Genomic DNA, 26,116 nt, shown 5'->3' with positions numbered 1-26,116 from the left:
GTTGCCATAATTCCAGAGCTTTGGCCATGCTGACTAGGATGATTTTTAATTGAAGTCCAAAATATATAGCAGACCAACATTTGAGAGCCACTGAGTTTGAAGACAGCCCCTTGCAAACCACTAAAAAAAGGCCCTGGAAATAAATCATTACACCCTGTCAGCTTGATGTAACATCTCAACCTCTCCATCGAGGAGCCAAGTTCACAAATAAAACAGTGAATTTTCTGTGAAAAAGCCGGATGGACCCAGGATTCAGCACTTATTCTGAAAACACACCTCAGGCTCATCCTCTTCTTTGTCATGCTCCTCTTCCTCCAACTTAACCAGCCTATTAGCATTTTCCAGCACAGCAGCAAATGTACTACCATCCTCTGTGGGAGTCATGCCAGGAATTGGAGGGAAACCTGAAAATAAAATGTATGCTTTGAAATAAATGAAGAGGAAAAAGCACATTTTAAAAAATCCAGACCTTAAAAAAAGGTGGATTATTCAAAACTTTAGTTAGGTTAGTGCTTTAGCCATAGACTACAATTGTCATATCCAATGGCAGCCTTGTAGCTAGAAAAATGCACTAACCATTCAATATGAGCTCAGACTGGGGCCTGCAGTTATTTAGTCTTCCACAGCCAGGTAAACTTATGTTAAGAATAAATTAAAAGGAAAATAAGAGCAGTGGAAATCAGAATTTATCCCATTTACAAGCCATTATACAAATTTCTCATATCACTGCTGCTGTTCAGAGTATAGGAACAAAACACAATTTTTACCATGCTTGATCATTTTCACATGCCTGCTTTGCTTGTGATAAAAGTGTTTTAACAATATGCTAAAAGTTGCCAACCAATCTTTCAAATTACCAATGTGAACAAAACATACTGTTTCTTTATTTGTTTGATTCGTATCTTGCTTTTCTACCAGTATGAGATGAAAGTGCTAGGAAAATTTTATACAAGGAAATGCATTCATTTCAAAATCTTACACCACCAATCATACAAACATAAGTGGATTTCCCAGCAGATCTTGCTGTAGACTGGCATGCATTGAGCCAATGGGGGCAGGACCAAAAGTGTGGTTTTGCACTTAGTTCTGGCCTTCACATATTTTTACGTAGTGCACAAGAGTTTTCCTAAAGGTTATTACAAAAGAGTTTTAAAAGCCCTTCCAGAACAGATAATTTAAAGGATTTTGCTACTTCCAATCTCCTATATAAAAGTCTGATTACAGAAAATTCTGAAAGGAAGTGTTAAGACATATTCTCAAATTTCAAAGCTCTTGTCATCCAACAAAAGGCAGTAACTTTCAGGCAATCACGAATGTCAAATGTTGACTTTTCACTAGCTCACTTTAACTTGAATCTGCAAGTCCAAATACTCTCCCTGTCTGCAGTAAACAGCAACTGATATTTTTTTATTTTTTAAAAAGTAAAGGTAGCCATGTAGATCTACAGGAAAAATCTCAAGGCAGTATAGTGTAGTATTTTTATTAATCCAAGCAAAAGGTCAAAAAACTGTGTACAAGAATTTGAGATCTCCACATCTTTTAATCAGGTACAAAAAGCAGAATCCGCCAACAAGCCATTTCATAAACAGCAGCAAACAACAAATGACAATAGTCAGTTTAACAGCACATTCTATTGTGTTGCCAACCCAGTCTTCTGACGGGAGTAGGAGGAATTCTGCTGAAGCCTTCCTAGTAAGTTGTACCAGGAAAACTGCTTATACAAGGAAATCTGATGCATCAACATGCAGCCCCAACAGTCAAACACTTACCAGGAGGAACTGGCAATTCAGCAAAATTCACTTTTTTCCCTGCTTTATGGGCTCTTATGGCATCCTGATATTGCTGTAATAAGAGACTTAGGTCAGAAGAGAACCATTCTGCTCAGGTTGGGAAATGGGGAGAAGTAATAAATATATATATATATCATTCTTATTTCCAAAGTTCACAAATGTTTCTGTTTAGAACAAACATCACATATGTGTTCTAAACATTACATATCATTTTATGAGCACCCCAAGCACAACCTTTTGCAGTTAGGAAAGTGCAAAGCTTCTACCACATAGACTGCCCATTCTCGCTATGCTTGTTTTGGGTTGGATTCAGATTTCTATCACATTTAAAACGCAAATGCACTGAAACTGGTGAGAATTAACATAAATCATGGCTAGTGTCAATCCTAGGGATTCTAGTGGGTCTTCTCCATGTGTGAGAAAGTCTGGACCAAATTTATTAATCACAGTACAACCCTATAAAGTTATACTGAGAAATAAATCCCAGTAAGGTAAACTGGTCTTACACCCAGAGGATGTGCATACTGCTTCAGTGTGTGAACACTTTCATACTTACAAGATCTGGGATCTGTTTTGCAGAAATCTATCATCCACTAATCTTACATTCAATTACTTTTATAAGAACTATTTTAATGCAATAATAACAATAATATTTATTTACATATCACCCAATGCTGTTCTCACATATCATAATAGCTATTTTTGAGACTATGAGGACAGCACATTAGATCAGGGATGGGCTATTTCTGGAGAGGGGAGTTGAATCTCCTGGGAGACACACGGGTTGTCTCATGTCACCAGTTTTCTTATATTTTCTGCCAGTGAAACAACCATAATTCAAAATAAGGCCACATACAGAGAAACAAACTTCTGTGAGGCATCCAAAGGCAACAAAAAAGGGACGGGCAGGAGACAAAGAGACATGTAGCCCAGAGATTATATTTTGCCCACATCTGCATTAGAGGGTCACACCAGAAGATGTACACCCAAGCACACCCAAGTCCTTACTAACCTTTGCTATCCTCTCATGCATCCTGCTTTTCCGACTGTCTCCATTTGCTTTGGCTTGAGCTGCTGCAGTTTTATATTTCTCCAGCCTCTGCTGTAAAGCTTCTAGCACTGTTTTGGGCTGCTGTTGGGAACCTTTGGAAACAAAGATTGAAAGAATGTACTATGTGAGCTCAACCATATGAAAAACACAAATAAGTGAACCACATTGATCCACATGATATGGTTTTTATTTTGTTTCAGTGTGACCCATTCTTCTTCTCCCCACCTCCCAGATAGAAAAAGCTGCATAAGTAACTTAAAAAGGATGACAGCTCGATGTGTTTCTAATCTAAACAACACAACAGAGAGTCCTAGCTCTAAAAACACCTCATCTGAAGCTTCATTACCTGGACCATCTGATGAAGTCACAGGTTGCGAAACTTCCACAGGTACAGTTTGCACTGACGGAGGCTGCACCTGTTCTGGACTTTCAGGTTCTGAAAAAGGAGATGAAAAGGACAAGAATTTCAGACTGTGCTTCATAGAATGCAGGGCACTGCAAAAATACAAAGCCTTTAGTACATTTTGAAGGTAATTCAAAAAGATCTATAAACAGTTCTGAATTGTAAAGAGAGGCTGATGTTTTAAGAATACCATAAATGGAACTCCATGGTAACACTGTTGGAGTAAGACTACCATACACCAATAGGCCCTGTACCGCTTTCAAAACCTTGTTGGTTGCCCAAGTAGATCTGATGCATCACTAAAAAAAGTGTAAGAATTCCATGGCAATGTAACGATTTCCAACCAAAACCAATTCATGCCACAGAGGTGAAATTGAGGTAGTAATTTACGTCTGGTGTTGCCTGGGTGTCATTAGGACTGCTGCCCATCTACTTCCTCCCTTCTCCAGCTCTGAGAAGGCCAGCCTCACAATGTCGCCATGACAACACTCTGGCAATGGTTGGCAGGCTCTCTTTGTGGCTCTTTCTTTCCTTCCTCCGTTTCAGTCATAGAACTTTCTTTTTCTCTTTTCCCTCCCTTCCTCCATCCCTTTTCTTCCCTTCCATTCTCTTTCTTTTGTGCTCTTTCTTTCCTCCTGATACCTTTCCCCTTGATACCTTTCCCCTTTTCCGTTCCTTTCCTTCCATCCTGTTTCTTCCCTCTCTCTTCCTTTCACCTTTCTTTCCCTTCTTTTTCTCTTTTTTCCCCCTTCTCCTCATAATGTCACCTTTCTTTTCCAGTGACATTACAGAGGGCCACTTCATCTAACAAAAGCAATAATATTTATTTATTTACTTACTATACAGTAGAGTCTCACTTATCCAAACCTCGCTTATCCAAGCTTCTGGATTATCCAAGCCATTTTTGTAGTCAATGTTTTCAATATATCGTGATATTTTGGTGCTAATTTCATAAATACAGTAATTACAACATAACATTAGTGCGTATTGAACTACTTTTTCTGTCAAATTTGTTGTATAACATGATGTTTTGGTGCGTAATTTGTAAAATCATAACCTAATTTGATGTTTAATAGGCTTTTCCTTAATCCCTCCTTATTATCCAAGATATTCGCTTATCCAAGCTTCTTCCAGCCCATTTAGCTTGGATAAGTGAGATTCTACTGTACTTCTATCCTGCTTTTCTCACCCAAAGGGGACTCAAAGCGGCTTACAAATATGGCAAGATTCAATGCCACATTACAATGTAAATAAACAGACACATAGAATAAATAAAATATTTGTGTTATTATATTTATTAATCACACACCAGAAGATATCAAGCTAATAAATAAACAAAAAAGCAGATTTAAAATAAATGGAAGATAAATTCAACATGCTGAAGCAGTTCAACATAATAAAAACAAAATTCACAATCAAAGAGACCAAGGCTATTATCAGTGACCCCAAAAGCCTAGCTAAAGATTTAAGTTTTGATTTTTGCTGTAATTAGGCTAAAATGGCTGTCAAGAAGAAAGCATTCCATAACTGGGGCAACACAGGAAAAGGTCAGCATTTATCTCCACTAATCAACTGCAAAAAACAAACAAAAAACAAAAAAAACAGATTTGGCCAAAAATCCCCAGTAAGAACAAATACAAAGAAGATCTAAAATATGGGGCACAAAAACAATACTTTTGTCCAATGTCAACTAACAGAAAGGAACTATAAAGTAAAAACCATCCCTGGCATTATCTGTTGTATACATCAGTTTCATTTTTAAATTCCGGAAAGCAGTGCTGTGACTGACTAAAAAATTCCAGTCTTAGAAATCTTATATTTTCATCGGTTGGAAATTTTTCAGTATAGCTCTTACCCTGTGGTGCTGGGGGCATGTTCTTCAAATCTACTGGCTGCCCACTGTCAAGTGCTTCCAAAACCATACTGAATTTCTAACAAAGAAAGAAAGAAAAAACAAGTAGAAAGCAAATATTTGGAAGATATAGAAATCTAGAGGTCCTAGATTTAAAGACAATTCATGATGTAGCGTTCCCATTCAAGGCTGGAAGCATTTTTAGAATCCTGAAAACCTACTTTAATATGGATATGAGAACTGTGGTGGTCTAGGGACTCTTTCCTGCCTCAGGACCCTTCAAGGCAACAAGGAGAACAACCCCCCTCCCTATCAAATAAACAAAGAAAAAGGCTTTGAGAGGACACAAATTTATTTTGAAAAGTCAAATAATCACCCAGTCAAATGTACACTATAGAACATATCTCTTTATCCAGTGATATCCTTGTATTTGGGCTAAGATTGGCCAACTGTTCCCTCAGATATTTCCAGAAGGCTATTTCAGCGCCCTAGAACTGTTCTAAATTTAGCAAGTGCTTTTGTTATAAGTCAGTACCAATGTTATACCTAAATCAAAATTGAAGCCTGGGTGGGAGGAGTGCGGCATATGAACATGCTTAGTTGGTCACCAAAGGTCTGGGTGGATTACTCTAATCTTCCATTCCATGGAAACTACCACAGAAAACTACACACGTTTTCTAATTTAAATAAAAAATTCTAATGGCACAGTTTGGTTTATCTGGTCAAAGCAGGATTTTTAAAATAATTATACAATCAAGACTTTTTTCTCTATGAAAAGAAGAGAGTAACAATCTATTCATTACTTTCACCAAGGTGACCACCATCATGAAGACAAATTTAATGTATGAGTCAGGTGCATTTTATAGAGACTTTCCCCATCTCTGATTCAAATCAATGCTGGCCAATGAAAGGCTCTACCACATATGGTAAGTTTCATTTCATGATATGCACAGAAAAGGATATTTGACCCAAGGATTTTTGCTTACCCATGTTGAAGTGGCTTGTAAACTCATACAGAGAAGAATAAGTATTCTAGTGAATCAAGATACTAAAGACATATTCAAGCTTGCAGAAAGTTCCCTTTTCTTATGCATAATGATCCCTCACCTTCCCAGTTCTCATATAATCTTTCGCTTTCTCAAGATCACCTCTTTGTTTAGCCTTCAGGGCCGCCAATTTATATTCCTTCTCTCTGGTCACAAGCAGTGATCGTGTGGCAAAGTTTGAGGAATCTGGACAAAACAATAAAGGCAGGCAATAAAACATCCTCTACAGACATCATGAAAAACAAAAATGCCTTCTTTCTGAGGCTGGCCCACCTTCCTGGAAGAGACAAGCAGTAAAACAATTTCATTGTTTTGGCTAAATGCTGATTGGAGATGCTGTATGGGGAAAAGGACCATCCCAAAAACTACCTACTGTTTTCAGAAGTGGTACTTATATCCGGATCATCCATATCTGTGTTCTGGCTTTGGAGACTAGTTGCACTCTCAGAATTTTCCAAATTGCTGGGCTCCTTTAATTCGGGATCTGCTACAGAGTTTTCATTCTCCTCTTGTTCATGTGGTGTAATTTCATCTTCATTTTCTAAGCTTTTAGGCACATCATTGCGATTAATGTCTTGTACTGTTGCCAATGAGCTCTTCCCAGATGCTACAGGTGGTGGCATTTCTTCTGCATTCACTTTTTTACCTTTCTTCACTGCAATTCGCATGGCTTCTAAAGCCTGTCAGGGAATGGGGGACAACATCACTTCACTAATTAAATACTCACCCCATATGATCAGGCCTTGTCATCTATTTAGAATAGAAACACATACAATTCATACCCCAGCATAAACTAAGTGAACAATATTACTTTTTACAGCCAAACAGCAAACTATTTGCTAAAGTATTTCTTATTCCTTTAGAAAAGCTATTCCCTTGCAGATATTCCTATCATTCTTGATCCAAATCAGGCATTCACCAGGGCAGAGGTGTGTGTGGAAGCACTGGGTGGCACTCAAATTCCCTTTTCATTTCTGTATATAAGACAGGGCTTCTTAAACCTTCCGACTTGCAACCCCTTTTGGCATGAAACATTTTTATGTGACTCAAGACATATAAAATAGGTATAAAAACAAATATTTACTGATAATTAATCAGCATTTGCAAGACTTGTCAAAGAGGTTGATTTGCCTTTTTATAAAGTAACAATGAAGCATCTTCTGCAGAGTTAACTGCACAGCAGATTTGTGTAAATGTCTGAAACAGCCACTAGGTTACTGTTACCAATTTTTTTTGTGACCCCAACATTGAGTTAAGCGGGCCCCATTTGGGGCCAGGACCCACAGTCTAAGAAGTAATGATATAAGGAATTCTATCATGTGCATTTTTGGTATCCATGGGAGATTTTGGAACCTATCCACTGTAAATACCAAGGGCACAAGTAAATGAGAAAAATGTAAAGTAATAATCTATACACAGATCCTGTTGAATGATCTATAATAAGTAGCATTTATAAGTAGCTTTCTAGACAAATGTTTCCTTTTGTCTAACACAGATCTTAAACTCAGAATTTCAAATTTTGCAGCCATACTCTCTAACATTTATAGCAAGTAACTCTTTCAACATATACAAACCCAAATTTATTTAGCAACTAACTTCCTATCCGGACTGCTATTTTTCTCATCCAGCTTTGTCAGATAAGTATCTGTTTATATGTTTTAGTGACTAAGAATGAGTATTACAGCATGGAAGTGTAACTGTGATACTAGATTTTCAAAACTCTGGGGATAACAACCTTAATAAAAGCTAGCACCAATTGAAGTGCAACCCACTGCCAAAATCACCACCACAGAATCTTCTCATTATCTGACACAGAAGAAATGCTAATAGGGATGTTTTCTTTACTCTAAGCAACTGTTTTTCTTTTAAAATGACAGAGCATAAGTAGCAGTCTGACAAACCATATAACTGAACTAAAGTGCCACACATTTGCTCTTTTCCACAGATTTATTGTAATGAATTCCTGGAATACTAGTCTGTTTTGAACTGAAAAGATGGCCAATCTGAGGCCAATAAATCAAACCTACCTTGAGGCCTCGCTCATATCGTCGCACTTTGGCACTCTCGCCAGCCTCCCTCGCATTCAGTATTGCTGTCTTGTAGTTACTTATCCTTTCCTCTATTGTTTGCTGTAATTCATTGGAAACAGGAGTCATCTCAAGGAAAAAAAGAAAAGTAAAGTAAATAAAGAGGGATACCTATTTTGCCCTATAGGATTAGAGACCAAGAAGATATTCAAGTAGCAGCCCCAAAACACTCTCTGAAGCATATACAGATAGAACCCTAGACACAGCCAGTCAAATATCTCTCTCCGAAACAGGGGAGTCCTTGTTCTTCTGCAAAAATTCCACAGATCACCTCCAGGCTGTCTGCCAAGGGAGGGACGGTGGAACACTTTGGGAGACATCTGAACCACAGAGTAACATTTAGTCAGTGAAGAAATGATAGAATACAGTTAGAAACTCTTAGTCATTTTAGGCAATAGTTATTCTGGAGTATTAAAGAATTTTCCTCCCCATCTATGAGTGTTCAAGCAGTTCTCTTCATCAAAACTTGTTTAAAATCTCTCTTTTGAACTGGAGATGGAAAAGACTCCACGAAAACTGCTGGCACATAAGCACCAGCAAAACACTCTGTTAATATGCAGCCAATGTAAATAAATAACAGCATTACTTCTCATTAACAAGAATTCTCAAAATAAGGAAATTCTCAAAATGTGTTCAAATGGGAAAAAAGAAACAAAATTAGCCTCAAGTCAGAGTGGATAACTTTCTGGAATGAGCTACACTGGCATCTTCTAAAAAAACTGAGAGCTACCATGTTTTACCACTGTTAAAAACATACTGCCCAGATTTTCAAAACTGCTGTTGCCGATGTCCCAAAACGATATTTGCAGAGGTGTCCATAGGTATTTTGCCTTAGTAGACAAAATGAATGTTGGCGTCCCCCCCTGCACCGCGGGATGCGTGGCTGCGTGATTCGGGAGGCATGGCCACACAATGCAGGACGGGCGGCTACATGACGTGGGAGGCGAGGCTAGACCTGGCCCTGCCTCCTGTGCCATGTGCCCTGGCCCCGCCTTCCGCGATGCGTGCCTTGGCCCCACCTCCCGCGCTGCCTTCTCCTTCGGGCCTGGATGTACCAGACCACATGGTGCAGGAGGTGGTGCCAGACCTGGCCCCGTCTCCCATGCCATGCTCCCTGGCCCTGCCTCCCACGCCACGCGGGAGGTGGGGCCACGGTGCGTGGGCCACAGCAGGAAGGTCCAGCCAGCCTGGATGGGCCTTCTCCTTTGGGCCTGGATGGGCCTTCCCACCGCGGCGGGAAGGCCCAGGCCCAAAGGAGGAGGCGGGGGGTGGAGCCATCCTCCCGGGGGCTCGACTGCGCCCCCGGGATGATGGCGCCACAAGCAAATGCCTTCCTCGCTGGCGGCTGGACCGCCTCTGGATATTTGCCTGTATTTTCTACAGCAGTGATGGCCAACATGGTGCTCTTCAGTTGTTTTAGACTACAATCCTTGCAAGTACATCATGACCAATGATCAAGCATTCTCAGAATTGTAGTCAAATAGATGTGGAAAACATCAGGGATGAGCAAAGTAATCCAGCTACAATTTAGAGGATTTCACCTCCTTAGAACAACACCTTCTCATAATATAGTGCACTGAAATTGTATTGATACAAATTTTCCTTGCCCAAATTCATATCAGCACCACTCCTTCTCCTCATCAGTCATCACACCACTTGAGCAGCTCTCCTTACTAACACTTTCTTCCCTCATCCATTAGATCAGAGGTCTCAACCTGTGGAATCCCAGATGTTTTGGCCTTCAACTCTCAGAAATCCTAACAGCTGGTAAACTGACTGATTCCTGGGAGTTGTAGGCCAAAACACCACAGGTTGAGAACCACTGCAGAAGGTAGGGACAGTGGAGAGAGGAACACCCCTTGGCCTACAGGGAAGCTGCGATCAGACACTCCTTCACCCTGACTCATGTTTTGGTTGCTCTCCCTTTCCCACCAAGAGGAATAAGGCCTATCACTCCCTTTCCTCACCCGATTGGTATTGCAAAGCTTCTGTGTGTTTCTGGGTGCCACTCCCACACATATACATTCCCATCATCTGCTGGTTGATGTTCTTACAGGGCCTTCACACACATGTGGGATTCCTTGGTGGCGGGGTAGCCCACTCCACCTTCCTCCAATTTGGAGAGGCCTAGTAAACTCCTGCTTTTCTTCTGGTGCACAGGTGACCTGGGTAGTTAGCAGACCCCTTGGGGAAGTAGGACCAACCTACAATCACCCCTGCCCCTGTGTATGGTGCTATATGTAAAAGCTTCCTCCCATGGAAGGCCCTACATGGCCAGAGAGCCTTATCTCAGGTAGATGGGTTATCCCAAATCCCCTCTCTCCCCACAGATAATTTTTGCTTCTGGGTGTCCATGCACTCCAACAAATAACACAAACATTTTTTAAAAAATGGAGATGCTTACCATCCACCAATCCATCAAAAGTTTTTAGAACAGTATTATATGTAGGTTAGGAAATAAGTTGTCCCCCATAGTAAAAAAACAAACAAACAAAACTCTCAGCAGCACCAGCCAAGATGGCTAGCGGTCAGGATCATATGGGGCTATAACCCATATAATCCGGAGGTCACCAGATTGGCAAGATGGTATGATTTAAATTGATGGTCTTTATCTTCCTTTCTATCCCAATAACATTTTCAGGCTTAAAGTAAGGATTTTCACCTACCTGTGTCTGAAGATCAGAATGTTCTTCTGTGTCTGGAAAAGATACTTCCATTGTTTCTGTTTCATGCTCATTGCTTTCTCTTCCATTTTCCTCTCCTAGAACTTCCTGCAACTCTGCCTAGAACAAGAATCAGTACAATTGTTGCCACAGAATGTCTATGTCTATTTTAATTCCTGTGTTAAAACAAACCACATAACTATCCAAAGGTAGGTAACAGGAACAGAATAGGGATTCTGTTGGTTGCTCAACACTCTCCCTTCTTGAACTAGTGAGAGTGGTCTTGAGGTTGGTCTTGGGTTTCTGCAGCTAACAGTGTTAATAGACTTCAACATCCATGTTGAGACTGCTCTATCAGGGGTGGCTCAGGACTTCATGGTCTCTGATACAACTATAGGCATATTCTGGATCTTGTGTTCTGTGCTGGATGTGATAATGGTGATCTAGGTATGAATGAACTTTCTCCAGGTGTAGACTCATTGGGACATGGAACCTATGCAGGGATACAAAACTGATTAGGCTAATCCATCTCAGTAGGCGTTTCTTTAAAAGCCTATTGAATGAGCAAATGGCCAGGGCAGTAAACATAATAGTTCCCAAGCATTCCCTATTATGGAGTGGAGCCAACTCCCTGATTTTCCAGGGAATTGGCAAATCAGGTAAGATGGAGACTAGAGTTGGTGGAAGAACTGGAACAAGTATGAGTGGCTAAAGCCTATTTGAAGGCCTACTCCATGGCAATGTAGGCAGCTAAGAAATTTTTTTTCTGGCCACCACTGCATCTGCAAGGAGCCACCCAGAAAAGTTTTTTTTCCAAGCAGTACTTCTGGACAGCTTCAAACTGGAAGCACCAGCTTCTGCAGTGGGACTAGGAGACCTTTTGCACATTCAAAGCTTATGTGCCAGCTGTGTCTGTTCTTGAGATGTCAAATTTAGTCAGGGTGGTACATCTTATTTATTTACTACATTTTTATCCTGGTCTGTCTCATCCCGAAGGGGACTTAGAGCAACTTCCAAAGTGGCAACAATTCCATCTCATTCAAACAAATGTATAAATATAATAAACACATACCTTAAAATCCATAAAATTACAAAATCATAGCAGGTAAGCTGGGCCAGAACCATTTAGGACTTTATAAGCTAAAACCAGCACTTTGAATTGTGCTCAGTAGCAGACTGGCAGCCAGTGGAGCTGGCGTAACAGGGGGGTTGTGTTCTCCCTATAGGCCGGTCTGATGAGCAATCTAGCTGCCACCAGTTGGACTCCTTGAAGCTTTTGAACAGTCTTCAAAGACAACTCCACATAGAGTGTGTTGCAATAGTCTATTTGAGATGTAACAAGAGAGTGGACTACTGTGGCCAAGTCTGGCTTCCCAAGTTACAGGCACAACTGATGTACAAGTTTTAATTGTGCAAAAGCTCCCCTAGCCACTGCCAAGACCTGTGGTTCCAGGCTCAGGGATGAATTCAGGAGAACTCCCAAGCTGCGAACCTTAGTTTCATCCTCTTTGGACTACTGTAACCTGCTCTACTTGGGACTGCTTTTGAAAGGTGTCTGGAAACTTCCACTCCTCCAAAGAGTGGCAGCTGGGCTGTTAACTGGAGCAGGTTACAGAGACCATACTATGGCCCTACTAAAACAGCTCCACTGGATGCGTTTGTTTCCAGGTATAATTCAAGGTGCTCTTTCTGACCAATAAAGCCCAATATCGCAGACTATATTTCCCTGTATGAACCTGCCCAGGCTCTGAAATCATCAAGCAACCCCCCTCCCTCAGTTACATCTCTGTTGCAAACACTAGAGAGGGCCTTCTTGGTGGCTTCCCCAGACACTGGAACTACTCCCCTAGAAACGCCAGAATGGCTTCCTCCTTGCCCTTCCACTGGCAGGCAAGCCCCTTTTTATTCTGTTTAGTTTTTAAAACAGAACATTTTGAAAGATGGATCTGGGTGGACTGAACTGTTTTAAATTACTTTTATCTTTTTAACTGCGATTTATTTTATAACTGGAGACTTGAATGGTTTAATACTGTAAATAGTTTACGGTAGTAATATTTCAAAATTAAATTTCTGTATATTTTCAATTGCTGTTTTAAATTGTAGTCTACTTCGAGTCCTAATTTTGTGAGGAAAATGTGATAAATAAATATAATAGAAATAGTAATAATAGTAATTCCACGTGTCTCAACTGCTAAGATTCAATGGCAGGGTCCTTTTATGTTCAAACCAACTGCATTTTTTTCAGAAAGCCAGCATCACACATGAATAAAGGATCTGCCTTACTTGCTAAAGATAAACATAATTTTCAGAGATAGAAAATTAGATATTCCATGAAGCCCTATACATGATTCATGCACAAAGCCACCCCTTATCTAAGTAGAATCAGCAAGAAAGCTATTCCATTCAAACCCTGGTGTACAGCTTTTAGAATTGGGACAAGTGTTGTGTATTAATGTCTTACATGCTGAATCATCAGCTAAAGCACATCATTCAAGGGCCAATACACTCCTCATTTCATCAAAACTTCGACATGAAGTTATTTCTAGAGTGCTTCACAGCTATAAAGTAACCAGAAGAACAGTGTTGCGCATACATTTTTTTCAGCTATGTCTTGTTGAGTGACCTATCATTCACTAACTGCAAGAAAAAATTCAGGACAAGACCTTACATAACAACATTCTTGCCTGGATTCAGTTAGTAATTTGCAAACTTTAAAACTGACAAATGGGAGAAAACACCATTCAAAAGGACCCCATGATATTTCTGACCCATATTTTATTGATTATGGCATTACATTCACTAGCACTTCCCCTTTAGTGCTCCATCTTGAGAAATATCAAAATTATTTTAATATAAAGATGGTGTATTATAGTATATCTATTTCAAAGGGGGAAATAGTATTAGAAATAAGCCCAGAGAGATTATCAAGCTTTTTACGCCATTTTCTCAGGGCTCCTGCATTCCTAAGAACAAGCCATTCACATGTGAAAGGTTAGGAATGCTTACCTCCTAATGTGAACTTCATTCTTACAAAATCAGTAAAAAATATATTGATTTATAATAATAATAATAATAATAATAAAACTTTATTTATACCCCGCCACCATCTCCCCAGCGGGGACTCGGGGCGGCTAACATGGGGCCATGCCCAAAGCAATACAATATAATAAAATATAAAACAGCATATCATAACATAATTAAAAATAATACAATACATAATAATAAACATCACATCAAGAAATCAAGAAACATTTATGCCACTTTACCCTCAAACTTTATATTGCTGTGGCTGAATTTTCTCCACATACAACACTGACCGTTAATCTCAGGAAATTACATTTCCTTATCACATGGACACATGTGAGCAACTTCCTTTCCTTCACCTCTCCACTTCTGCTTCAATCCGAGAGGAAAAGTCAAAGGGCAAGCAGATATGGCAGTCGGAATCATAAAAGTTAGAAATAAGTATTGCTCCACACCAACATATTATACAGAAATACTACAAGCAACCTTCACTGTAAGTTGTACCCTTCTTTGCACTAAGAAAAATATTGTTACAAAAGAATTCCATATATACCAAAAGTTCGGTATCTTCCTCCAGACCTTCATCATCATCTTCATTCAGGTCCTTCATGCACTCAGCAGCCATTTTTTCAATATGATCCATTGGCAGAGGGGCTGATAAAAATGAAAGAGAGAAATCCTGAGGTTCAGAGAAAAAAATCTTTGGACGTAAATCTTAGAATCGCTGTAACTAGATACAAGAAATTTGCTGTAATTTTATCCATTTCTTCTCAGCATAAAAAACTAGGATGGTATCTACTAGATTCTTTCCTTGCCTTCCTTCTTTAGATACACTAGGAAACGACAGGAAAAACATCTAAGCAATTTAAAATAATCCTTCAGATTTTCACTCTCACAATTCCCAACAAGTGACCATGTTATCTGGAAATGATGGGAGTTATAGTCTAAAATATCTGGAGGAAATCAGGCTAGAGATGGCTGATATGGCAAATAAGGATCGCTGCTAACTCAAACCAATATTTAGCTAATCAAACCCCACCTGATGTTTTGCTTGAAGGCACAAAGGGAAAATGCTTGAAATGACACATAAATCATTGACATTTACAATTATGTCTGGAAAAGAAAGTTATCAGGAGCCTATTCTTCATCTTTGTAATATCAAAAACTATACTTTTTTTAGTAAGCATTGTTCTGTTATCTAGACTGTCAAGTGGATTACATCCAAGTGAACAAACAAAACAGTAGCATCAGGATAACCTTTAATCTAGTGTTTAGACTGCCACAATTTTCCAGTAAAGTATAACCTCTAACAAGCACCATCTTTGTGGCATTTATCTGATCTTTCCTGCACCTTAGTTATTTAAAACTTCATGCAACAATAATGGCAAAACACAACCAGAAAACGAGTATGTTTAGGTTCCTTTATGTTCCCTCTATCTTTCTCAACTTCCATCTTCCACTTCTTTTGTGCCACTGAAATGATTTTTTTTAAAAAAAGATAATAATTTATGAAGCAATTTCAATAGCAAATGGCTGTAGCTTGGTTCTCATTTTGAAAGAAAAGTGAGATATAAATTCAATAAAACAACTGGTTGGACCTAGTGTTGGGTTCAGGGCACTGCAGCTTATGGAAAATGGTGAGGGAAGGGAAAGAAATGTCCTGGCCAAAGTATCTCCCCTCCCCTAATTCCACCACAAATCTTAGTAACCTAATTCATATTTAATAAGATAGAAAATGCAAGAGCCCTTTAAGAATACATTCAGTAAAGAAGGGAATCTAAAACTGGATCCTTTTCAAATTTAGCCTCAAAATGTACTTCCTAGTCTGCTAGCTGTGTTGAAAAATCACTATCAAGTCATTTCCACATGTTTCTCCTATTGCCTTTGTAAATCCTTGATCACGACTTTTACATCTCATCTATAGATCACCACTCCTATTTTTATATTATCATCTCCTCTCCTCCATCACGCTCTGCCATCTGTTCAATCTTTAGTCTCAACTGCTCCATTTGACTCCTATTGCTCAATTCACTGTTTGCTACTATAGTTTCCACAAATATTTCAGCCTGTTTCTGAATCACTATGGAAGAACAAAACCCAAGCAGCCTCCAGTGAAGAAGACAAGCAAATAGATATAGATACTGGGATTATCCAGGTGCTATTGAGCTGCACTACCATCATGCACAGGTTGTACTGGGTAGGGCTGATGGAGTGGAAGCCCCCCAAAACTTGGAACATTTTAAGTTGCCTGTCTCCATTGTATGCATTTTCTTCAAGTAGGTTTCACTGAACTGCTCTGATCTTACTTCTAAAGAGTAATATGTAGAAGGTATGAAACTTTGTTCCTGTATGAGGGTTTCATTAATAGTTGTAAGGGGGGGGGGGGGGGAAGCAAACGCATACATTATTCAGTCCTACAGATGCATTCTCAAAGTAAATGCTACCAAGTTCAATGAGATATATGTATTGATAAATATCTCTTTCCCTTTCTCCCTCTCCCCTCTCTAAATATATAGAGCCTAAAAACAACTTCAAAATTGTTATCTTTTTATGTTAAACAACATTTTCTAGAAAATGAGCTTACTTTTTTCTTTAAGTTTTGTTTTCCCTGTAGGCAAGTTTTCTCCAGTGATAGCAGCCAGCTCTGCTTCTAGGTCCTCATCATCTCCAAGATCCAGCATAACCTCTTCAGGATTAAATTCTACAAAAAGTCCAAGCTGAAACGGGGGTGGGGGCGGGGGTGGGGTGGTGGTGGTGGTATTTCAGTAAAAACAGGCAATTTACACTAACAACTACAACATCCATGTTGCATTGATGTCAATAGCAATGCAACTGTTTTTGTTTTTGCTCAGGTTTATGGCTTTTTAAACCTATCCCAACCATGGTTCAGTTTGCCTGACACAAAGGCATTATCTCTGAAGTACATCAGAGAAAGAGAAGGGCTAGTGTAGCATTAAATCCTATCTTGTTTTTGTAACACTGAATTATGAGTCAAAATTCCAATCAAATGCAGTCTGGTAAATTACTAAATTCAGGCTGCCATGTCATTATAGCTTTGTGTTGTCGAAGGCTTTCATGGCCGGGATCACAGGATTGTTGTATGTCTTTCGGGCTGTGTGGCCATGTTCCAGAAGCATTCTCTCCTGACGTTTCGCCCACATCTATGGCAGGCATCCTCAGAGGTTGTGAGGTATGGAGAAAACTAAGCAAAGAGGTTAATATATATCTGTGGAAAGTCTAGGGTGAGAGGTCAGTGTGAATGTTGTGTAGTTAATCACTTTAATTAGCATTGAAAAGCTTATCTGCTGTCTTCTTCCTGCCTCTGGGGCATCCTTTGTTTAGAGTCGTTAACTGCCGTTGGTTGATTCATGTCTGGAAATCCTCCGTTTTCAGAGTATTGCTTTTTATTTACTGTTCTGATTTTTGAGTTTTGTAATACTGGTAGCCAGATTTTGTTCATTTTCATGGTTTCTTCCTTTCTGTTGAAGTTGTCCACATGCTTGCGGATTTCAATGGCTTCTCTGTGTAGTCTGACATGATAGTTGTTAGAATGGTCCAGCATTTTTGTGTTCTCAAATAGTATTCTGTGTCCAGGCTGGTTCATCAAATGCTCTGCTATGGCTGATTTCTCTGGTTGAATTAGTCTGCAGTGCCTTTCATGTTCTTTGACTCTTGTTTGGGCGCTGCGTTTGGTGGTCCCTATGTAGACTTGTCCACAGCTGCATGGTATCCGGTAGACTCCTGCAGAAGAGAGAGGATCCCTCTTGTCCTTCGCTGACCGTAGCATTTGTTGGATTTTCTTCGTGGGTCTGTAGATAGTTTGTAGGTTGTGCTTCTTCATCAGCTTCCCTATGCGGTCAGTAGTTCCCTTGATGTATGGTAAGAACACCTTTCCTCTGGGTGGATCTTTGTCTTGACTCTCATGGCTTGTTCTTGGCCTTGCAGCTCTTCTGATGTCTGTGGTGGAGTATCCATTGGCCTGTAGAGCCCAGTTTAGGTGGTTGAGTTCACCTTGGAGGAGGTGAGGTTCGCAGATTCTTTGTGCACAGTCTGTCAGGGCTTTGATTGTGCTCCTTTTTTGACTTGGGTGATGGTTGGAGTTTTTATGAAGGTATCTATCTGTGTGTGTAGGTTTTCTGTAAACTGTGTGGCCCAATTGTTGATTGGGTTTGCGGATGACCAGAACCGGATACCATGCAGCTGTGGACAAGTCTACATAGGGACCACCAAACGCAGCGCCCAAACAAGAGTCAAAGAACATGAAAGGCACTGCAGACTAATTCAACCAGAGAAATCAGCCATAGCAGAGCATTTGATGAACCAGCCTGGACACAGAATACTATTTGAGAACACAAAAATGCTGGACCATTCTAACAACTATCATGTCAGACTACACAGAGAAGCCATTGAAATCCACAAGCATGTGGACAACTTCAACAGAAAGGAAGAAACCATGAAAATGAACAAAATCTGGCTACCAGTATTAAAAAACTCAAAAATCAGAACAGTAAATAAAAAGCAATACTCTGAAAACAGAGGATTTCCAGACATGAATCAACCAAGGGCAGTTAACGACTCTAAACAAAGGATGCCCCAGAGGCAGGAAGAAAACAGCAGATAAGCTTTTCAATGCTAATTAAAGTGATTAACTACACAACATTCACACTGACCTCTCACCCTAGACTTTCCACAGATATATATTAACCTCTTTGCTTAGTTTTCTCCATACCTCACAACCTCTGAGGATGCCTGCCATAGATGTGGGCGAAACGTCAGGAGAGAATGCTTCTGGAACATGGCCACACAGCCCGAAAGACATACAACAACCCCATTATAGCTTTCTTGCTAAGTTTGTCAAAGCTAGCAAAAATAATAGATAATAACAGCTAACAATAAACATAACAATAAATTTGGTGTTGTTTTTCATGTAAAAGAGAACTCAATTTAAGGTATTTTGTTTGTTGGTTTTTCATTTCCCGGGAGACCTATCCTGACAATTTCTGTTAAAAAAGAACAACACATGCATTTGCCAATTAATAATAAAATTATGACAAAACGTTTTTGCTGGGGCTTGAAAAGCTGCAGCTTTTTCATATATTGTACTTTCTCAAATATGCTGCTGGCTTTTTTCCCACATGGAAAATTAATGTAAGAACTCCGCAAGCTTTAAAATCCCCCCCTTTTTTGCTAAAGAATTCAGATCTCCCCTCTTTTACCCCTTATGTTACTCATTTGCAGGGGGAAATTCTATAATCCTAAATTGGGCAATACCAAAATGCCACCATTTCAAGTTCTCAGACATCAGGATAGATTGAATTGTTGGGAAGTTAGGCCTTCTTCCCATTTCCCCCTTTTGTAAGGCCAGATTCACTATCATGTTGGAAAGCTTTTTCTTCCACTGCAGCATGTGATGTTTCCAGGCTGCATAACTACTTTCTCTATTAGCATTGTTCTAAACAGCTCAATGATGCTGTCAGGACTTTCTAATCATCCCTTGTTGTTGAAGTGAATTAGACTTCACCCTGTCAGACTAGGCATAATGTAGTCAGATAACAAAATTGGTTTTGTAGGACTCACTGTTGGCTGCTCACTGGGCCTTAGGCTGCATAAGGTGATCTGTAAGGGCCCTTCCACACTGCCCCTTTATCCCAGGAACTGATCCAGATTATCTGTTTATCCCAGGTTATCTGGCAGTGGGTACGCATATATTCCAGTTTAAAGCAGATAATCTGGGATCAGATCCTGGAATAAAGGGCGGTGTGGAAGGGCCCTAAATAGCTGATGGATTCTGTTTCACTGGGGAGGTTATCCTAAGCAAAATGTTGGTTCCTCTCCACTCTAATGACATTTTATTACTTGCTTTAAAGTACTGTATGACTCTTGTATCCACAGGGAAAATTTCCAAAATTCATAGTGGATACCTGAATCCATAGCTAGCCCTGTATTTTTATTATACTTAAGTAAGAAGCATGCATAGACTCACAAACACTTCCACTTATGAGTCTCTTTAGATCCTCCAGTGCTATTCTGTAGTATACTCAGGCCAGAACAATACCATAAAACTGAACTCAAGGATATAGAGAGGCCTCAACACTTCCAGGGAGGAAATGCTTTTTTGAAGCATGAGTAAGTGAAACTATGGGTATCGAGTCTATGGATAAACAGACTGTACTAAAACAAAATCTGCCACATACATCTCTACCAAGCACTCAAGAGTCCCTGCAACACAATACTGTATATTGAAGTAGCTGCTGACTTAGCAGCATTACTGCCAATGTTAGTCCACAGTAAAGTTTTTAAAAATCGATTTAAGTATTCCAATTTTGTTTTAAAGGACAGCAGTGTCCCCAAACATCTGTTATCAGATATTTTCCAGGCATCCAGAAGCAGAAAGCAAATGCTGACTGCAAGTGAACATTTAATAAAAGAATGACCCATCAGGTCACAAATTGAAAGGATAAAAGCACTTGGCAGTGTATAGCCTTCCTATAAGAAATCCCTGGCTTAATTCCTGCCAGGGTTGACTGAAATTCAAGGTAACCTGCCTCTACAAAGGGCTAGACACACCCATTTTCAGTCTTCCTGGATCAACATCTGTAATGAGTGCTCATGCACTTGCAACATAGGTTGCTACAATTACAGCATTTCTCTACTGTTACTGAAGTAAATGGCACAAATTTTTCCACAGTAATTTTAAATCATAAGTAATGTGCCATTGATGAACCTATGGCCCTCTAGATGTTGAACTACTACTCCCAACATTCATCAATCTGGCAAGAAATGGGAAGCAGAGCCTGGTATCTAGTAAGCCACAGGCTCCCCACTTCTCTAGTAACACAACAAAAATTGCTCAAACAGAATGAACAAGGCATTCCAACTAGTCCCAGCATGCTCAGCAGAAAATAGATACCTGTTTTGCAGCAGCTGCAGCCTGACCCTTCACCTGAGGGCTTTTCCTGGGTCTTCTGCCAAGCATTTTGGCTTATTAACAGTCTGCACAGCCTTTTGTTGAGTTCACAGAAGTTATCTACAGACAATGACATGAAGAAACAGTACACAAATTTTTGTAATTAGTATTAGTTCCTTTATAGTAGAATATAACAAAACCAGACCAATTTGCTGTCGTTCTTTACTTTAGGTCTCAATTCCAGTAGGCAGCCAAGCTCTTCCTCTCTGCCACTGCTTGGGTATGGGATGATACGTGTGCCACATCTACAGTTATTGTTGTTGTTATTATCAACTTTATTTATATCCCACCTTTCTCCCCATAGGGACTTAAGGCTAATAACAATCATATAGTTTTAAAGGATATAATTTCCAATTATATTCTACTTTAGATATATGATTATTTTTATATTTGTGAGACATTGAATTTTGGTATTCGTTATGTTGTAAACCGCTTTGAGTACCCCCAGGAGGAAGAAAAGCGGTATAGAAATGCAATAATAAATATAAATAAATAAATAATAAAACACACCTAATACAAAATGAAAATAAGATAGATACAAACATTAAAAAGACAATAAAATATTTGTGAATAAGTACAAGTTAAAATACAAGAAATACAATTAAAATTTCATTGAAAAACTAAATACCCCCTCCCCAAATCCCATCCAAAGCCTCCCCAGCAGTGTCCCTCATCCTCCCTCAAATGCCTGCTGGCAAACAAGTGACTTTACCTGCTTGCAAAAGGCAAGCAGGGATGGGGCCATCCAGGTCTCTCTTGGGAGGGAGTTCCAAAGTCTGGGAGCAAGCACTGAACAGGCCTCTCCTTTGTTCCCAACAAATATGCTTGGGCTGGAGGTGGAACAGAAAGAAGGTCCTCCTCAGACAATCGTAGATTCTAACAGGTTTGTAGACAGGTCCAAATAACCTGGACCTAAGCTATTCATGAAGACAAATGTAGAGACATATCCCAAAACTCAAGTTTATCCACAAGCCAATTCCCAGAGTTGGGAAACCTACCATAACAATAACACCAAACTTTGTGTGTGTGTGTATGGGGGGGGGGGGGGGCTTTATATGTACATCATATGTATCAATTAAGGTCTCAAATTTAATTCAAGAATATCAAATTAAACCTTGTATTCCAAACAGTTCAACTCATTATTTTAAAAAATGTGTATACTTAGAGGTATGGGTGTACCTTCATGTTTATCTTGTGGGTCTCTTAATAGCAAGTTAGCACTCAATATCTAATGAAGAATATTACTTCCCCCACCCAAGACTGAACAATGGCATCCGAAAGCCATTCCCAAACTCACCCTGGTTAAAGGACAAGTCCTCATGAACAACAAGTTAAACATGAGCCAACAATGTGACGTGGTGACTAAAAAAAGCCAATGGGATTTTGGCCTGCATCAATAGGAGTATAGTGTCTAGATCCAGGGAAGTCATGCTCCCCCTCTAATCAGCCTTGTCAGACCATACCTGGAATACTGTGTCCAATTTTGGGCACCACAATTTAAGGGGGATGTCAACAAGCTGGAATGTGTCCAAAGGAGGGTGACTCAATTGATCAAGGGTCTGGAGAACAAGCCCTATGAGGAGTGGCTTAAAGAGCTGGGCATGTTTAGCTTACAGAAAAGAAGCCCGAGAGGAGACATGATGGCCATTTATAAATATGTGATAGGAAGGAGGGAGCAAGCTTGTTTTCTGCTGCCCTGGAGATTAAGACGTGGAACAATGGCTTCAAACGACAGGAAAAGAAATTCCACCTGAACATTAGGAAGAACTTCCTAACTGTGAGATCTGTTCAGCAGTGGAACTCTCTACCCCTGAGTGTGGTGGAGATTCCTTCTTTGGAGCCTTTTAAACAGAGGCTGGATGGCCATCTGTTGGGGGTGCTTTGAATGCAATTTTCCTGCTTCTTGTCAGGGGGTTGGACTGGATGGCCCACGAGGTCTCTTCCAACTCTATGAAAGTGGTTAAGGTCTTAGTTGTTGTTATTATTTATTTCTATCCCACTTTTCTCCCAGATAAGGACTCAAAGCAGCAAACATGTAAACAAAACATTGTATAGCATAAAAACAAACATAATAATCAGACCCAAACATATCTAATAAAAAAATTATACAACCCACGACATACATAGTACAAAACTAGCAAAAACACAATTTAAACATTCAATAGATTTAAAAATCCAACGAATACCCACTCCTTTAGGCTGTTGTCAGATCAATTGCTTGAGGACCTGTGATAGTTGTGTAAGTCTAAAGTGGTGTCAAACTGCATTTGCTGTATAGCAGGCATGAGCAAACTTCGGCCCTCCGGGTGTTTTGGACTTCAATTTCCCCAATTCCTAACAGCCTCAGGCCCTTTCCTCCCCCCCCCCCCCCCCCCAACTTGTTTCCTCAGTTAGAAGTGTTACAAAATCCCTTCGCCTTAGCAAAAGCAAGCTTTGCACCTGGAAGCCTATTAAGGAAAAGAAAAGTGTATTAAGTGTATTCATTCCCTTGGTGCTCTTGGACTGTTACTGTGTTTTACGTATTCCTTGTATGTATTTGACAACTCCCCTCCATTCCTTCCCTTCGCAGCGCCCATAAAGGCACTCCAGTCACGTCCTGGGAGATGACTTGCATGCCTGCGAACAGGCAGGGACAGAGGCGAGGCCAGCTGGCACCAAAGGTAGTTCACACGCATCCTGAGGGGGGAGGCACGTGAGAATGAGGCCAACCCGGGTTCTAAATAAAGGCGAGGGTGCTTCACTTGCCAGCTAAGGGGGTGGAGCCCCCACCACAGCCCCTTCCCACCCCACCCCTGTTTGTCTTTCCAGGCCCAGGCCTGCCAAACAGAGGTGGCTAGGCACTTCACAACAAAACATTGACTGAGGAGGGCGGGGGGAGGAGGAGCGAAAGGAGGAACAGCAGCAGCAGCAGCCCCTGCCGATCCTTCCCCCTTCCTCCCTCCGTCTCAGTCTCCCCAGCAACGGGGCCTCTCCTCAGCACGAGGGCCCGAAGGCACGCGCTCACCTCAGCCTGCCGCAGCCGTTGGGGTCCGTTGGCGCAGACAGGAAGCCGCGGCTCTCCCACTGAGATACATACATACACACAGAGAGGGGGAGAGAGAGGCGCTAGCCGTCCCCGCCCACTCCGGCTCGGCGAGGGGCTGCGCCAAGAGGCCTGGCAACGCGCAGGCGCAGGAGCGCTCTTCAGTGAGAAGAGGGAGAGCCACTGGAAGGGGGCGGAGACATGAGGCGCGGGGGCGTGGCTACGGGAATGAGAAGCCTCAAGAGGGGCGGGGCTAAATCTTCTGCTAGGAAATAGACCTGGAAATAGCAAGGGGCACTCTTTGGCAAAGAAGGCTAAAGACGACCTTCTAAAACTACAAGTGCCAGGATTTACCTAGGATTCCATAGCATTGAGCTATTTCAGTTAAAGTGGTATCAAACTGTATTAATACTACAGTGTAGCTGCACCCCAACATTCACCATTATTACACCATTACTTGGCCATCAGACCTTGAACAGGTAGGAACAGCGCAAGGCCAAGTCACCAGAAAGAACACATTCTCCTGTAGAAACCTAAATGTTGTTTATGAATGAAATGCAAAGATTAAAAAAAATGAAATGCAAAGATACAGAATGGGAGAGATAAGAGCAACGCCTGAAGTAGCACTGCTGTCGTTTATCAATAATAATGAAATATCAAAAGAGCTAAATGAATTAATTCCCAATCTGGTAACAGCTGCAAGATTGTTAATAGACAAAAAATGGAAAGAAGGGGAGGGAGATCCAATTGGAAGAATGCTATAGGGAGATCTGGAATACAGTGTTTCCTCACTACTTCGTGGTTCACTTTTCGCGGATTTGCTGTTTCGCAGTTTTTCAATAACTCTAAAAGACTATTATAAATAATAAAAAATTACAATTTACAGCCCAAGGAAGGGAGGAAGGAGAAGCCAAAGGGAGAGAAAAGGAGCCCAAGTGGCAACAGGACGAAGAGGCGGCGATTTATCAACACACAACTTAAAATAGTGCATAAATACTTAAATAATGTATAAATATTAAAATAAATAGTGTCCCTACTTTGCGGATTTTCACTTATTGCGGGTGGTCCTGGAACCTAACCCCAGCAATAAGTGAGGGAACACTGTATTGCAATAAATGATAAATTGACATGTAATATAAAGATTAAAAGAGGGTTACTGAAAAAGGATGATTTTGGGAAGATATGGGGAAAATGTATAGAATTTGTTTATTTAGAAGGTAAGGGGAACAAACCTGTAATAGAAACAATGGGATTTTGGAAATAAGAATTGTAATTGGCTGGTCTGGGGGTGAAGAGTCAGCACTAGGTGAGGGGAAGCAAGGGGAAGGCAGATAGAGGTCAATATAACAAGTAAGTAATAGAGTTGAAGGATGGATATATTATAGAAATCAAGAAGAGAATGATGCTGGGGAAAATGGAAGGAAAAAGGAAGAGGGGCCGACCAAGGGCAAGATGGATGGATGGTATCCTTGAAGTGACTGGCTTGACCTTGAAGGAGCTGGGGGTGGCAATAGCCGACAGGAAGCTCTGGCGTGGGCTGGTCCATGAGGTCACAAAGAGTCTGAAGCGACTAAACGAATAAAAACAAACTATGTTCTCAGGAACAAAAGTTTACTATAGCGGTGATTGTGATTTCTGATGATCCTGTGTATCCAACAATTTAACCATCCTTACAGAGTTTGTAAGTCGGATATTTGTAACTTGGGGACTCAAAATAAAATCCAAAAAGCAAACCTTGATTTTGCCATGGTAAGGGACACCACTTTCCTAAGCTACAGTATTGTATACAATGGGACTCATATTAGACTAATGGATTATGACCTGTTGGGATCATAACCTATTGGGCTATTGGATTCTGACCTGTTAGGATCACAACCTAATGAGGATTATTACCTTTTAGGATCATAACATATTGGGTAGCAGAGTTTCAGGAGTGTTCCTTTAGTTTATTGGGTAATGCACGATCACTGGGCACATAAATATCTTGTTTCTATTTCCATGATCTCAGCAGACAAAGATTCAAGTAGACTTCTTTAAAATAACATGTTTATTTTACTCTCAACTTCATGTACAGTAGAGTCTCACTTATCCAAGCTAAACAGGCCGGCAGAACGTTGGATAAGTAAATACATTGGATAATAAGGAGGAATTAAGGAAAAGCCTATTAAACATCAAATTAGGTTATGATTTTACAAATTAAGCACCAAAACA

General features: G+C 40.4%; 1 protein-coding gene across 1 annotated transcript in view; it reads right to left on the bottom strand.

Annotated features, from left to right (window-relative positions):
• The window catches only part of cc2d1b (coiled-coil and C2 domain containing 1B), a 39,098-nt gene extending 15,045 nt beyond the window's left edge, over positions 1–24,053 (bottom strand). The window contains exons 1-13 of the mRNA XM_003220286.4: positions 23,888–24,053; positions 20,827–20,943; positions 16,501–16,633; positions 14,470–14,570; positions 10,896–11,012; positions 8,170–8,298; positions 6,516–6,822; positions 6,204–6,328; positions 5,100–5,175; positions 3,188–3,277; positions 2,803–2,933; positions 1,770–1,842; positions 277–404 (exon numbers count right to left, since the gene is read on the bottom strand). Of these exons, the coding sequence (XP_003220334.2) occupies positions 277–404; positions 1,770–1,842; positions 2,803–2,933; positions 3,188–3,277; positions 5,100–5,175; positions 6,204–6,328; positions 6,516–6,822; positions 8,170–8,298; positions 10,896–11,012; positions 14,470–14,570; positions 16,501–16,633; positions 20,827–20,892 (1,476 nt within the window). The 5' untranslated portion in view covers positions 20,893–20,943; positions 23,888–24,053. The remainder of the gene's footprint in view (positions 1–276; positions 405–1,769; positions 1,843–2,802; positions 2,934–3,187; positions 3,278–5,099; positions 5,176–6,203; positions 6,329–6,515; positions 6,823–8,169; positions 8,299–10,895; positions 11,013–14,469; positions 14,571–16,500; positions 16,634–20,826; positions 20,944–23,887) is intronic.
• Between the last annotated feature and the right edge of the window lie 2,063 nt (positions 24,054–26,116).

The sequence above is a fragment of the Anolis carolinensis genome, chromosome 4 (genome assembly GCF_035594765.1).
Source record: "Anolis carolinensis isolate JA03-04 chromosome 4, rAnoCar3.1.pri, whole genome shotgun sequence".
Lineage (NCBI taxonomy): Eukaryota > Metazoa > Chordata > Lepidosauria > Squamata > Dactyloidae > Anolis > Anolis carolinensis.
This window is presented reverse-complemented; position numbering and strand designations above follow the sequence as displayed.